Source organism: Nomia melanderi, chromosome 13, assembly GCF_051020985.1.
Source record: "Nomia melanderi isolate GNS246 chromosome 13, iyNomMela1, whole genome shotgun sequence".
Lineage (NCBI taxonomy): Eukaryota > Metazoa > Arthropoda > Insecta > Hymenoptera > Halictidae > Nomia > Nomia melanderi.
The window spans coordinates 1,678,468-1,693,851 of NC_135011.1; the positions used below are offsets into that span (position 1 = coordinate 1,678,468).

General features: G+C 48.3%; 2 protein-coding genes across 8 annotated transcripts in view; one reads left to right on the plus strand and one right to left on the minus strand.

Moving 5' to 3' along the window:
* The first annotated feature begins 311 nt into the window (after nt 1–311).
* The window catches only part of LOC116433441 (uncharacterized), a 102,524-nt gene continuing 87,451 nt past the window's right edge, over nt 312–15,384 (plus strand). For 2 of the 5 annotated variants that reach the window (XM_031991527.2, XM_076373234.1), the window contains exon 1: nt 312–1,249. The gene's annotated coding sequence lies outside the window, so the exon portion shown is untranslated. Of the gene's footprint in view, nt 1,250–2,469; nt 2,617–15,384 lie in introns of those variants that run through there. The other 3 variants (XM_031991529.2, XM_031991528.2, XM_076373233.1) reach the window with 3 other exon arrangements.
* Nucleotides 2,340–15,384, minus strand: part of Dop1 (dopamine receptor, D1) — a 48,332-nt gene continuing 35,287 nt past the window's right edge. For 2 of the 3 annotated variants that reach the window (XM_031991534.2, XM_076373236.1), the window contains exons 2-7: nt 5,651–5,720; nt 4,427–4,736; nt 4,194–4,341; nt 3,387–3,490; nt 3,007–3,289; nt 2,340–2,624 (exon numbers count right to left, since the gene is read on the minus strand). In XM_031991534.2, the coding sequence (XP_031847394.1) occupies nt 2,340–2,624; nt 3,007–3,289; nt 3,387–3,490; nt 4,194–4,341; nt 4,427–4,736; nt 5,651–5,720 (1,200 nt within the window). Of the gene's footprint in view, nt 2,625–3,006; nt 3,290–3,386; nt 3,491–4,193; nt 4,342–4,426; nt 4,737–5,650; nt 5,721–10,481; nt 10,631–15,384 lie in introns of those variants that run through there. The other variant, XM_031991535.2, reaches the window with a different exon arrangement.

Sequence of the window (15,384 nt, forward strand, 5' to 3'; positions counted from 1 at the left end):
TTCTTAGCGAATTTAAACGGGATGCTCTCTCCTCTTCGATTTCTAGACAGTTCGCGCTTATATCCATTTATTTATCTTTACTACCTTCTCTCCTCTTTTGTTCCTTCATCTTCTTCTTCTTCTTCTTTTTTTTTACCGTGGGTGGATTATGTCTCGTGGATATGTTTTGAACTACCTTTTGGTGATTGTCTTTCATTGTCTCCATCTTCTTTCCTTCCCTTCTCACCTCCGTTCTCTATTTCATAATCCGCCATCTGGTGTCGTCGGGTTGAATTTCCGGTGGAAAAATTGCCGCGCGAAAAAAGATCGATACATCGATTCGTTTTTACCGCCGAAACGAAGAGATGCGCGCGGCAACGAGTCGAACTTTTCCCGCCGATCTGCAGACTGCTATTGCTTTCGGTCGATTCTTAGATCAAATGAGTTCCAAGGATACTTGCGACGATACCGTTAATTACTCCGCGTTCACGGGCCGTGTACGTGTGCTCGAAAGAAAGGAACGACTCTGTCTTCCAAGAGAATCGATTACGATTCCCCGCCGATTATCATCCTCCCTACTGGACCCCTGCGTGGCGAGTAAAAACTGCGTAACGTACAATAAGAATTATTGCTGCCCGACGCGGTTATTGCGCTCGAAGTATCCGCAGCGAAAAAGTTCGACAGTGTTCTCTGCATTTCGACGAATTACAGGAAATCTCCGGTGAACGTTAGCATTCGAGACCTTCCCTAAGTAGTGCTCGGTCAGTCGACTACGGGCCTAACCTAACCCAGACCTGTTAACCGGAGGAACGAACATTTCATTCTCCCCGGGAAAGATATGTAAACCTATTACCAGCGAACGTGTCCGCCGGTGTGCTAATCGGATTCTCGAATTCGCGTGTATCGCGGGACGAGTCGATAATAATCGACGGCCAGAAGACAGACGGTCCGGTTAACAAGTCAACGGTTTACGAGCACCATTGTTGCTCGTCTCTCTCGGTGTCTTATTTCGTTCGACAGTAAATGTTTCAGTTTGGTGCGTGCGCGTGTCCATGATCGGAATGCCCTAGCATCGCTTCTACGTTCCACGGTACAATATTTACGTTCGGAGGAACGCGGTGCGACCTGTAGAGGGGACAAAGGGACGCCGGTGAGCATCGTCGAGAATTAATTCTTCTAGTTGACCGCGAGATTTCGGAGGAGCGAGAGACTAGTGAGCATGTGTTTACTCTGCGTTGCTGGAGGATCGGCGTAGAACGGGTCTTTCGCTGTACGTTTACTGTTCGACATTAGAACTAACTTTGGAGAACTTCATTGTAAAAGCTACACCGGATTTCTTAACACTCAGCCAACCGAATGGGGAGGTCTCCCATTTTTCATTTAGTACAGCTTTTTATTCTGTTCATCTTTTCTTTTGTTATTTAGCGAGTCTTGAAGTGGGATTATTTGTAATTCATGAAATACTAAGATAAAGGGGGTTGTAGTTGTAGTTCTTTTTAAGTCGACTGAGTGTTCAGATTTGGTTTGAATTAAATTAGGTATTGATTAGTTTCTTTAGTAATTTCTCGAAGACATTCCCTCTTCGGTAATTGCAAAAGAAAATATCAAGGAATGGGTAATTTTGACTGATTCGGTAGTTCCAGTGTTAACACGTTGAATGCCAAATGTGTAAAATACACAAAATGACGAAAATATAATATTAAATGATTTGATTGGACCGCATTATTATTGCACGGTGATCTAGCTGAATGTTACCGTATTAGGTAGCATTATTTGTAATATAGAAATGTCTCCAAATGATCATCGATTTGGTTGAGGGTTACCGGTGACCCCATGGCATTCAACGTGTTAACCTTTCAGCCACTGCGGGATTCTCCGCAACACTATCTCTGTAAGCTTCAACGTGGACCGCGTGAAACCGTACAAGACGCTTCTTACTATTAGAAATATTAGGGAAATGTTTACGCGAAACAAATGTGAAACGAAAAGCACGAGGGCAGTCGGGCGATACGTTGAACGTGTCTGTAAACAGAGCGAGCCAATTCAGTGGCGTACCGTTTGGGAACACGATGCCCACGGTAGCCACTGTAGTGGCGGACAGTAGCCGAAAGGTGACCGCTACTGACCAGTGAACTGAACTTGTCGAAATTCTTTTCTAGAAACTCCAAGAGCGCATCCATCCAGATTCCGATCCTTCCCAAACGCCAACTCGCAATGCAGGATATGTCTGTTCATCGTGTTTGACTGTCGTGTGTGTGTATGAGTACGAGTACGAGTATGTGTGCGTTCCGTCGTCGAAGGAGCGCGACCAGCGTCCGATAGGAAGATCCGTTGATCCGGAAGAGAAAGTCAAGCCGTAATTATATCGCGCTGACGATGGTGTCGCGATGCCTCTGCGCCATGATCCCGACCTGACAACTGTCCGCGCTCGATCTCGGACTGATGTTGCACTCGATCATGGACCCGTTCCGTTTCTGCACCACCACGGATCGGAACTCGCCGCACTCGCTGGTCGACGGCTGGTTCCCCCGGGCCCGTGTACCCTTCGTCAGGATCCTCTTGAAAGCTTCCCGAAACTCTGTATTGAATATGCTGTAGATGATCGGGTTGAAGGCCGAGTTGCTGTAGCCGAGCCAAGTGAGTACCTGTTTGCAGATTCATATGTACATATCACTGAACTACCGGAGGGCTCAAACGACCCGTGCCTGATGACTTCTTTTTGCAATCGTTAGAAAGATAACAAATGTTTCTCCGAGAAATTATTAAAGAAATTCATTTAGCAGCACGCGAATTGAATTGTAAATCAATTAAAGTCTCAACAGACGCACTCTTGGAGTTTCTATAGCGAAATTTTCAAAAGTCAATCGAAGTGCTCGGTAGTTTCAGTGATACACTTTTCCTCGCGTTGGCGCGGCGTTACCCAAACCGACGGAGAGTTTGGGGAACGCTGCGGCCGTTGATAGCGAATAAGATTCGTCAGCGATGGAAGGGAAAGAGATTTATCGGTGGAAAGTTAGGATGTCGTACTTGGAACGCCCGGACTGATATGCAGGTCTTGCAATACGCGGCGACGATGTTGACGCAGAAAAAGGGTACCCAGCATATCAAGAATACGCCCATGATGACGCCCACGGTGATGGCGGCCTTGTGATCGGACACGTGGTAAGGGCTCGTCGGCTTCGTTTTCGTCTGCGGCTTCGGCGGCTTGTTGCGAGCGCTTTTCCCGCGAAAGCTCTTGGCCATTGATGTGTCCGGCAGCTTCGTCACCGCCCGGATGCTCTTGACGTGTTTCTGCGCGTAACAATAGAGCCTGCAATGGGAATCGCGCGGGAAGCATTACGGTTAGAATCGTTCGCCGATCGTTCCGCGGTCTCTTACGGGGAGGCGGCAATTTTCTCGCTCCTTACCTGCAATAAATTCCCAGCATCACGATGCAGGGCACGTAAAAAGATATGGAAGAGGAGACGACCGCATAGGTGGGTGTGAGGTCTAAGGCGCACATAGGGTGTTCCTGAAAGACAAACAGGCGGAGGAGTGGACGCGAACTCGTGTCTCGTCCCGTTGGTCGTCATTTTTAACCGTTAACGGAGCAATGCCGCCGTATTGTATTTGATTATTCTATTATTCTCGTCACCGGTATTGTTGTAACATTTACAATGAACCGAGTATCGTGTTAGGTCACTTCTTGAACTCGTTTCTGTGTGATATATCTAAGTAAAGTTGAAATCTCGTCTTAAAACTCTTAATGCTGCCAACTTTTTCAACGATGGATCATTTATTTTTCGAGACAAACATGTAATTCTTCTTCGTTTCCCTTTAGTTTTTCGTTTTTGCATTCAACGAGTATATGCTTCATTATTTGATGTTATTGCGCGCACAGTGAGAGATTTTTCGAAGCAAGTTCCACACTTAACTGGTTAGCCCTTTTAGTGCCGGGGAAAAACGGGTGCCTGTGCGAAGATAACCGGACGAATTTACTAAGGTTTGGGAAAAAGCTCATAAGAACCAAACTAAAAATGATATTTACATAATTCAGAAAGCAACGTTCTCTTGCAATGAAATTAAACCATTTATAACGTTTTATAAATTCATTTTGAGAGAGAGTTCAACGACACATCGTCGCTGGCACTTTTCACGAGTGTTGCGAACGACGATATATCGTCGTCCGGCACTAAAAGGATTAAGGGTTAAAGGTTCGGGGCTGCGACGCGTACCTCTTGGCCGTCCTCGTTAACTATGGGTGTTTCTTCGTCTGCCCGGTGAAGGCCTAGGCTAATCGGTACAAAGGATATGAGCGCCGCGAGCAGCCACACGATCACGATCCCGGCGACCGCCACTCGCCTCGTCACCCAGCGACCGTATCTGCGCGTGAGAAAATCGGTAGCCTCGGCTTTCATTCGCGTTTCATTCGCGTTTCATTCGTTTCGACTCGGCACCCGCTGCTTACCTGAGAGGGTCCTTGATATGAATGTAACGGTCGAGGGATATCGCGCATAGATTCAAAATGGAGGCAGTGCTGCACATGACGTCGAACGCGATCCAAGTGTCGCAGAACCGCGGGCCGAACATCCAGTAGCCGAGCAGATCATTGACCCCGGCGAAGGTCATCACCAGGCAGCCGACGAAGAGATCGGCGATCGCGAGGGAGGCCAGGAACAGGTTCCCTATCCTCCGTAGCCCGCGGTCCGTGTAAATCGCCACGCAGACGAGGATGTTGCCCGCGACGGATAAAAATATCAATATCAGGAAGAGGAGACCTGAAAGATGCGCGCGGAACCAGCTCGGGTAGAATCGATACGAACTCTTCGCGCGAATGGCTCGTTCGCCCCTCGAAGAGCCTGTCCACGAGGATCCACGGGATCCATGGAGACGCGGAAACACGAGTCGACGTTCTCATAGGGAGTTCGCGGGATGTACAGAGATTAACCCTTTGCGCTCGAAAATTGCTTCGCTAGATACATTCTTCATTTCCTGATGAAATATCAATGATAGGTTTCATAGCTGACGTTAATATAAATAATAAATCAAGGGATAGAACTATTCTATTGATCTACTGAACTTCAACCCTTAGCACTCCAGATGGTTTCGTAATCTGTCAGCAAATAATTTTTATAGCATCCCTAGCGAAAATGATAGCTATAACATTTCTTAGATCTTTTATTTTCCTTAGTGCAAAATTTTGACGAAATCTAATAATTGTAGGATAGTTTCTTTAGGATTCATTGAAATATCTAATATTCCTGGTGGAATATTGGAGTCTACAGAGTTCAAAGGGTTAATATTGCACGTCAAACTTCGTAATGTTGCTCTATCAAACCAAATGGCGGCTGTAAGTCGTCCCCCGAGTGTGAAGTGTTAACGTGGTTAACTATTCGAGTGAGACACGCATAGCAAGTTTGCCTAGCCGAGCGCGGAATTTATCAATGGACTCTAAAGCTTCCGAGGCTTTCGGTAGGCGCGTAAAATTGAATAGACAACAGGATATATCAGGGACGCGACGGGGTAAGGCGACGAGTTCAAAAGTGCGTAGAACGGCCGACGGAATAGAAATACGGAGGGAAGAGCAGATTGGACGGGGTCGGAGGAAAGTTTCCGAGAGGCGCGAGAGGCCTCCCGTAGGGTTGTCTTCGAGGGGCGAGTCGCGATCGATCAAATGGGAGGTTTAGCGAACCAACTAGAAGCACCGACAACAGCGAGAAAGCGTCTTCAGGCAGATCTTCTTCCCCTTCTGTCACATTATTCTGCGAACACACGAAAGCATCATATCAGTACGTGTCGCGGCGCGTTCGTTCGACGCGTCCGCTGTCTCTTATCGAGACGCTCTGCGAGTAATCGGACGTATCGGTGCGTCCCTAAACGTTGCGCATATAATGTATTTATCGTTGCTCGCATCGCCAGTTGCAGAAATTTAACACTAGATTTACGGAACCCGCCAATTTCACGGAATGTTTCCAACATTCAGTTTCGGTCGACTTTGTTCGTGCAATTATTCGACGCCACTGTAATACTCCAACTTTGAAGCTGCAATTCTCGCTATTTGTATAAACAAACGCGTAGTTTTAGAACCAATAGAATACAGTGTAGAATAAGCGTCCGTAAATCTAGTGTTAACACATTGCGTACTGGCAACGAGAAATCTCGTTTTTCTGTAAAGACATTTAGCTATGTAACTTCGCTAATTATCACAGCATTAGATAAACGTTCAATTTGATTCAAATTGATTATCTAAAATATATTACATAATATGACACCTGAATTGTTCATATATAGATATAATGATATAAATTGATTTCACTGAAAATTGCCATCGTTACAGTTTTCTGAAGATTACCCGGTACGCAATGTGTTAATTACTCCCCGCGTTCGGGTCTTATCTTCATCTTCCCTCGGATAGAGAGGGGAATTATTAGAATACGACGGTAGAACCTGTAATTTCTCGTGCAGAATCGAAAGAATAGGTTCGTCTGGACTCGAAGGGACTTTCGTCGTCGCGTTCGCTCGAACGCACGAATTCCTTTAGCAATTTGCGATAAAGAGGCCTCCCTTCGCCCCGAAAAACAGGGTCAGAGGTTCCCGACTCCGAGGTACGTGCGGAATGCCCGCGTTCCGCGCGGATACTTCTATTTTCTCTGGTTATTTTCCCGATATTTCACGGCAAAGCTGCAGATACACCCAGGAATACTCTGGAGATTCGTATTCACGGAGAATCGATACCACAGACGGACCAAGACGACGTCGGGTTTACAGGCTCTTTACTTCCGCCTGAACGCGTTGTCTGTCAAGCCGTGTCCTGTCCCGCCTCGAAGATACGTAAAAATATCGAGACGCAGCCCGTCAGGGGAAATATCTATGAATAGTCGGACACCCGTCGTTTCTAGAAGTTCGGTTTCTCCTCTGATTATCATATGTTAACGAGACGCCCGGGGCCGTGTCGCCGGCACGCGACCTTTTCCATTTCCGTTCGCCTAGGGAAACAGGTGTTTGCGCTTGGATTCACGCGTGTCTCCTGCGATTCTCTCGCGTCATCTCGATACAGTTCTGAGAAGCTATTAGAAATAGGATTGCTAGTGACAGCCACCTATGGAGTCGACTGGATATGACAATTAAAAAGAACGCAATCTTAATGGGAGCAGACGTGTTTACGTATTAGTTACATCGAAACTGATTCGTCATTCTATTATAAAAACCAACCGAATTCGGTTTTCTAATTACCGATTGATCTTTCGGTAATCGGGACACAGATCTCGCGGTCACCTTCGCGTTCGATTGGTGATAACGGATGCTTTGACCGTTCGTTCGACGTCGGTTCCATACGATGATCGTTGACGATCCAGCACGGAAATCACTCGGCGAGCAATTTCCAATTTTCTCCGGTTCGCTTTCTTCCCATCACCGAAACCTACTTCACAAAACTACATTCACTGGCGCAGATTTATAGCCGCGTTCGGGGAACGCGTGAATCTATGAATAATCGTCGGAAGAAATCGAAACTTGTCGCCTCGACGGGACGCGTGTCTCGTTAATCTCCGAAGGGAAAACGCGCCGATGATCGACGACGCGTCGCTCGACGGTTTCTCTTGATCGCGTGTTTCACCGCGCGAACGAAAGCGTGAGAATCACTCGTTCGACCACTTGCGCTGGGAAGACGTGCTACGCACGTTACGAAGTCTTTCTTCGGAAATTGCCGACGACACGACACGCGTCGAACACATATTCCAGATTGCTTTGATATCTATCATTCCGTGCGAAATGATTGATGAACAACATTAGCGTACACGTGTACGATAAAGACAACGTCCGCGGCGCGAGATCCTGCCGAGTCTCTGAATTTGTTTGGTATACTTCCATTTAGCTATTAAATAGTCAACTGTGTTCGACGAGTATACACGTCATCGTGAAGCTTGACACGATGCTAATTCTTTCAGCGATGGATTCTTTATTTGTTCACGTAAACATGTAATTCTTTGCTTCGCTTTGATCTTTAAAATATACTCTACGCGCATTCGTCCTGCGTTCGACGAGTACAATCTCCATTTTTCGATTTTATTGCGCGGAACCAGAGGTTTCTCCAACTAAATTCCACAGTTAACTGGTTAAACAGGAGCTCCTCCTTCCGTTCGTTCCTTCCTCGATCTTAATCTTCGTTTCCGTTTCGCCGGCGGATCTATTCCGCGCCTTTGCCGGTACCCATCTCTTGCGTGTTTACGGGCCCGCGCCGTTCTGCGCTCCGGACGTTGCATTACGGTTGAAAAATAGAATCCTCCGGCAAACGAATAAATAACTAAACAAACAATTGCCCCGGCGATCTCCTCGCTTCCAGCGTTTTCCATTTTCATGCGTTTCGCGGGAGGCGGCCTCAGCGCGCGCCTTGGTAAACACGAGCGGGGGAATATCCATTCTTCCGCGAATCATGTTGGCTCATGAATCAAACAACGAACCGTTCTTTCTGAAATTTAGCAGCGATATTAACGCTCGATTCGCGGGACCCGTCGATTTCTCGGATATCGAATGTCTTAAGCATCGTAACGGTTTAAGTCGATCTCGGTTACGCGAATACGCGATGCGCTGGTTTCGAAGCTGAAATCTCCGCGATTTATGCAGACGAACACGTAGTCTCCTAGGAACAATGGAATCGAGCGTAGAAGAAACGGCCGTAAATCTGGCGTTAACAGCGAACGAACCTCGCGCTCGAGAAAGTTGGCGATCGCTCGACGTAAAAAGGATCTTCGCCGACGGAAGCGAACATTCTTCTCGAACGGCGGACGTCATCCTCTTCTCATACTTCTCGACGTTCGGAGAGTAATTTAACTGCTCGAGAAATCCGTCTTCGCAATCGACGTTTTCCAATTTCCGCGTGGAAACCGTGGAACCGTGTATTCACCGAGACATCTCGATGGTGAATTTCGGCTCGCGTATCGCTACCTTGATTTCTCTGGCATCATCTCCAGAAAGCGCCTTTACTGTAGCGCGACGAAAGGCAAGCCTGGTCACAGACTTAGAGATTACTTAACGTTACACTACGCATTCAATTCATTGAGACTCGCAGACGCTCGAGCGCTGTTTTAACCCTTTGACTACCGTTGCCGCCTGGAGGCGTCCAGGAAACTGGCGCTTGCGATACTCTAGACGTCTAGGCTATTACGTATCTTGCGAAGAAACATTAATATCAATGTTATAAGAGTAACATTGTTATCAGTGTTACGTTTAATATCAACGTCCATTCACGAAGGCGACAAAATGGCGACTCGGAAAAGGGCCCTTTCCTCCACATCTTAATAATTAGCCAACCGAATGAGATCTCCCATTTTTCACTTAGCAACATATTGCCTTTATTCTGTTTATCTTTTCTTTCGTTATTTAGTAAGTCTTGAAGTTCTTGTTTTTAAAACACAGTTTCTAACCGAATTAATTGAATGAGTTGAATTGAAGATAACGAAGGAGGTCGTAGTTATAGTTCTTTTTAGGTGGTCTAAGTGTTAAGGCTGCAACGGTCACCTCTGCAAATCACCTGTCCTTGCGTTGCAGCCTCAACGTACGCGCACTATGTTTCTTTTTTCCCCGTTTCCACAAAATGTCTACATCACCTCCAACAGCGAGGACAATGAAAGCGATTTCGACGGTTCCAGTGGTCGCAGCGAGGCGATAGTGTTTTCCATTCGCGTCGCGCCGGTGAAAAAACCGGCACGGCACCGCGGCGCACCGCTCGCGTCCCCCAGCGCATTGATTTTCCCGGACTGGTAGCGTAACGCATGCATATGCAGCGAGAAACATTTTATCGCGGCGTCTCCCTGCCGCTCCTCCCCGTTCCGCGTTCCCGCGAATTATCGCGCTTTCGCCGGGAACGACGTGGCGACTCGAAGACCCCGACGAAGCTCGGGCCCTCGGCGAATCGCAGCGCGCCGTTGGACCCGACGATTACGGCGAACCGTGCGGCCACCGCGTACACTTAATTAAACCGCTGATTTCGTCGGGGTTAATCGCGTTACGCTCCGTACACTCCTTCGCAATTATCGGCCGCGTCAAGGTGCAATCGCGAGGACGTTTTCCTTAGGAAATCGGCTCGGGTCTGTGAACTCCTTAGCTATCGCAGGGTTTTGCGTCAACGCGTGTTCGTGAGAAAGTGTATTGATACTATCGACACATTAGATACATTTTCAAATTTCCAGTTTCCACAATCTAAATAAACGAGCATCAGTTCTTTTAGGAATAATAGAATGAAGTGTACGATAAACGCCCGTAAACCTAGTGTTAAACGAATATAGAATCAGGTTTATAGAATGTACGGCTAACGGAAGGTGTAATTGTTGAATTAGATCGATCGAAATGTTACTGCCGATAACACTTTATGGCCTATGAGCGTCAACGGTACACCGAAACCGAATGTCTAAGGTGCCTTTAGCCTCCGACAGCAGCGAAGGGGGTTCGATAGAATTTTCGAGGGGATTCCGTGCCGATTCCCATGGAAACTTTCGATTTAACAGGTATCCGAGTAGGATATTTACCATTAAATCGTGCGAAATCTACGGCTCCCGAGGACTCGCCTCGACGCTCGAGCGTCGACTTCGACGAGCATTGAAATTCCGGCGTCGCGATGATCTCGGGAAGATTACACCGGCGCAAACGGCGAAACCCCGCTCTATAAATACCAATTCTATCGCCTTCGGTTCTATTTCTTCCTCGATAAGGTGTTGGGGGACCTATCCCGCAGCGGGTTCCCGTTGCGAGGGGCGACGGGGCGATCCCCGGCCCGTTTCCGCCCGAAATAAGAGATCGTTCCGTTTCGTACGTGATCTCTACGCGAAACTAAGGGCTGCCAGGGCGAAGGGGAACCGTCCACGCGCGAAACGTCCGTGGTACATATTTCCGCTGTTCGTCTTCGTGCGACGGGACTTCTGCACACGTCACCTCGCTTCAACTTCTCACATTGCGTACCGGCCACTTTTCAGGAAACTGAATTGTTCGGATGGAAATTTTCAGAGAGATCAACTTATATTGGCTATATATACAAAAACTCAGATATATCGTTATGTAATGTATTTTAAATAAATAATCAATTTGAATCGAGTTTGATATTTTTCTAAGCACTATAGTAATTAGCAAAATTGCATAGCTAAGTGTCTTTATATGAAACGAGATTTCTCGTTGCCAGTACGCAATGTGTTAACACATCGTACGCTTACATTTTCAAACGTCGATCAAACCGACATTTCTGACTTACGAGAAAGAATAAGGAACTCTTTGTACTTTTACTTTGGGGCAATTAAACGATAGACTAACGATCCCTCATTACCGCGGGCCGGCGCGCAATGTGTTAACCCATTTGCATCATAAGCGCATATTGCGCGCCACTCTTGTGTAATTTGTATATCACGAAAAAAGGGGAAGGTACATTTCATGAGTTTTTATACGTTCCGAATCATTTTTATTTTGATGCAATTGAAACATTTATGGTGGTGCGTTAACACGCGCCGCGTAAAGTATTTTTTCTTGAGAATGGAAAAATAAAGATGGCGTTCCTGCTGAATAGACACCGGTTTATTTAGGGCTCGAGGTTCATGCTTATGAGTTACAAGCGGTGGTAGGAGTGGTGAGTCAAGCACAGGGATGGCGAAACCCTAAACTTCGATTGTCCGACGAACACTGAAAGTTAATTCATTTAACAAATAATGTTGCGCAGATAAATCCCGTTTATTTATATAACGTTGATGTCACGTATCCCCGAGCGGACGAGGTTAATCCGGACAGCGTCCTGAAGTAGATAAAGGGTATCGCGAGGAGACACCGCCGGGGGAAAGAAAACGTCGCAGCGGTCGCCGGATTCGGGGCGCTCGAAATTTACGATTCATCCCGCGTCCGTCTCCCGAGACTAATTGATCTTCCGGCGGAATTTCCAAGATATCCGTGTCGCGTTCCGCCCGATTCTCCGGCGAATCATCTCAAAGGGTACTCTCCCGACGCGGCGGAGACCGTTCGTATCCGTTCTTTCGATCCGTTGCTCGGGAACGTGGGTCAAAGACTCGCGTAAACTTCCTTCTGCTCTTCTTATCTCGCTTCTAACGATCTCTCGCTTCACGAGGACGAGCGATCATTGATATTATCGCACGATCTGACGGAGCGAATTATAATTCAACGATTGCATCTTCCGTTAGTCGTGTATCTTAGACACGTGAATATTCTAGATTAGTTTAATTCAGTTGAATTCAGTGTTCCGACGGTTTCGATGCTCTTCCTTAGAAACACACGTTGACGCGTTCTCAAAGCTGCTACCGGAAGTTTGGCTTGGTTTACTCTCGCGTGCTGAGATTACTTTGATGTCTTAATTACTTCGCCGAATTCGTTCCATTCGGAGATCATTGATCGCGATTCGTTCAATTAGAAACGTTTTGCCGGGAGCGTTGTCCCAGCCATTTCGTCGGCGCACGGACCGTGGATACGCGTGAATGAAATCGAATTAAGCGCGGAACGGAACGGTGCCGCGAAAAATCGAGAGAACGGAGAAATCGGTGACTTGCCAGGATTTTCGGCGGATCCGAAGTTTCCGCGGCTCGGAGCGAGTGTACGCGCGATAATCGCACCTGTTGGAGCCCGAAATCAATTTCCAGAAGTACTCTCGTCGACGGCCTCGAGTAGCGGGCGGCGATATCTCGTTAACCCGGGCCGATTTCAGGGATCGAGCCGGGCCGGGTCGTGCAACGGTCCTCCTAAACGCGGACTCGCGTTCCCCGGTGCATTGGAATTCGACGCGGCGCCCGTTTGAATAATATATCGCGGAGAGTGGGGCTCATGGCGCGTCGCGCGATAAATAATCGCGATCGCGTTAAGGGACGGAATTGGTATTCAGTCCGCGAGCGCGTGCCACCCGATAAATAGTCCCGTATTTCAGAAAACCTGTTACGCGCCCGCCGCCGGCTCCATTGTTTCTCGGCTCCTCTGGGATCACGTGGCCAGAGGCGATTGTTCGTCTTCTACCGATTAGTAGCCGAAAATTGGAACTGCGATTGTTTGTTCTCTGTGGAGAAAGATAACGGGAATGAAAGAGTGAGACTTCAGGACGATAAGTGAGTTGTTGAGATCGGTACGACTGAAACGAGTCCAAACACGGTGCGAATCGCACTAGTTTCACCTCGATGCAATTAAAAGGTTCGTTTCCTCAAAATCGACCAAACCAGTCCTACCTGCATCGTGTTCCGACTCGTTTTAATCACAATCTCAACAATCCGCCACGTTCGAGAAAGCAACGTCGAAATTAATCGTCCCGATAACCTCGAAGCGCGTTACACGCGCCACTGGGAGCGACGAGACGCTTCGAAGAGAAAGCGGGGAAGAACGAATCGCGGGGAGAACCGCGGAATAAAAGAAGATTAAGGTGACGCGAGTAACGGAAGAAGGGAACGTCCCGAGGCTCGTAACCGCGGCGAAAGTCCGCTCGGCGAACGTTCAGCGAAACGCGATCGTCCCTTTCCAGCGGTTTATCCGCAATCCCGCGTGCAATTCGAAACACGTCCGCGGGAGCTTTTTGCGGCGCGGCCCGTTCGCTCAAGTTTTAATTAGGAAATTCGTCGGGCGAACCGCTCGCTCGCTCACCGCCTGCGAAGTTCCGCGTATCAAATTCGCGACGTAACTTCCCGCGCTCAATTATTTCAGGAAGGGCCGCCCGCGGGAATTATTTCGTACGTTTCGGGGATGCCTGCGGCGAATTCCGCGGAGTTCGTCCGGAACAGCGAGCCCGACGGAAAAACAGGACGATAAACGACGAACGTCGATCGCCTCGTTCCCCGCGCGAGCGCGGGCGCAGGACTAGCCCGTATGCATGCATAATGCATGCGGTGCACGTTCCAGTACACGCGCGGCTTTATTATCTGTGCGCGGATACGGAGGCGTCGCGTCGGTCAATGGCTGACATTGGTCGATATACTAATCCCGACGCGTTTCCCTGCTGGTTCTCGCCGCTGCCGTTGCCTCCGTCGACGGATTAAGGGCCTATGCACACGAGCGACGCGATTGCACCGCGATACCGCAGCGATTCTTCGGAGCGACGGAGAAAGTTCTGTCCCGCGAAAACGACGGAATATTATATCGGAAAGTTCTGTGTCACGAAGGAACGATAAGAGAACCTTGCGTCTTTGTTCCCCCGAAATCGAACAGCTAAGACATAATATTCTCTCAGCCATTTTCGCGAGACAGGAACTTTCCCTGTTGCTCCAAAACAATCGCTGCACGTCGATATGGGCTCTAGACGATGAAACACGAGCGCGCCTGAAGGTTTTCCAATGGAAACATTCTCCGATGAGATACGGTACTTCCTGAAACTCGCCCGAAGAGGAATCGCGCGAATCGAAGCGCGGAGCTGTTTCATTTGAATATTTCACGTATCGATGGGCTGACACGTGCGAACTGTCGAAGGGGTTAATTTCTGGTGAAGCAGCCGAAATTTAAGTCGCTACGCGCGGGGCGTCGACGAGACTCGGTCGTCCAACGGGAATAATCGAAGGGGACGAAGAAAATAGATGGTGAACGAAGATAGAAGGGGGATAATGGCGTTGCGCGGAGGCGCACAGGTGCAACGAACGCGAAATCGCGACTCGGCCAGGCCGTGCATCGACGCGAGGCTACGTTTATAGAGCTGAGCCGCTGAAAGCCGCTAAAGCCGGAGAAGGATTATCGTTGTCTCCGAGCTCCGTCAACCGATATATCGAGGAAAGAGTGTGTACGTAAATTACTAAACTGAACGCCACCGTCGGAAGGAGAGGGGACTCTCCCCCGGATTGCCAGGGGAACCTCTCCGACCGGCACATACCGGTTTTGATGGAATTTCCGTGAAACATAGTTCTCAAGAGCATATTTCACACGTACTTTTTCTTAGCCGACATCCACTTTGAAGTGGCGAGGACACCTCAAAGTTCAGGGTTGAAAGTATATCTCCTCCAATATCTCGGAGACCAGGGGGCGTAAAAAAGGAATTCCTCTGCGAAATTGCTCGCCTCGAAGTGAGCAATTTAGATTTCTTCTAATACTCCGTAGTTTCAGAGATATCGTGGAAAATACTTTCACCTTCAACTTTGAGGGCTTCCACCCCGTCGAAGTGAACGTTTCCTCGTTAGTTCATTGTTGCGACTCCAACCGCAGACTTTCGACGAGCATCGTTGACGGACACTGCGTTCGGCTCTTGAGATTTTCGTCTATCGCCCGAGACCCTCTCGATTCCGAGCTCGAGTTGCAGCGTTCCGTAGAAATGCGTATCGGGGTTAACAAACGTGGCAGCGAGGGTTCCGCGGGTAGCCGGAGAAGCGCGTGCCAAGAGGGAATTCCGCGTCGGCCGCCGGATCGCGTCTAGGTCGACGCATCTAGCTCGCCTGTCGCATCCACCGCCGCACTGTCAGGCATTTGCATCTCAAATGCAGTGAA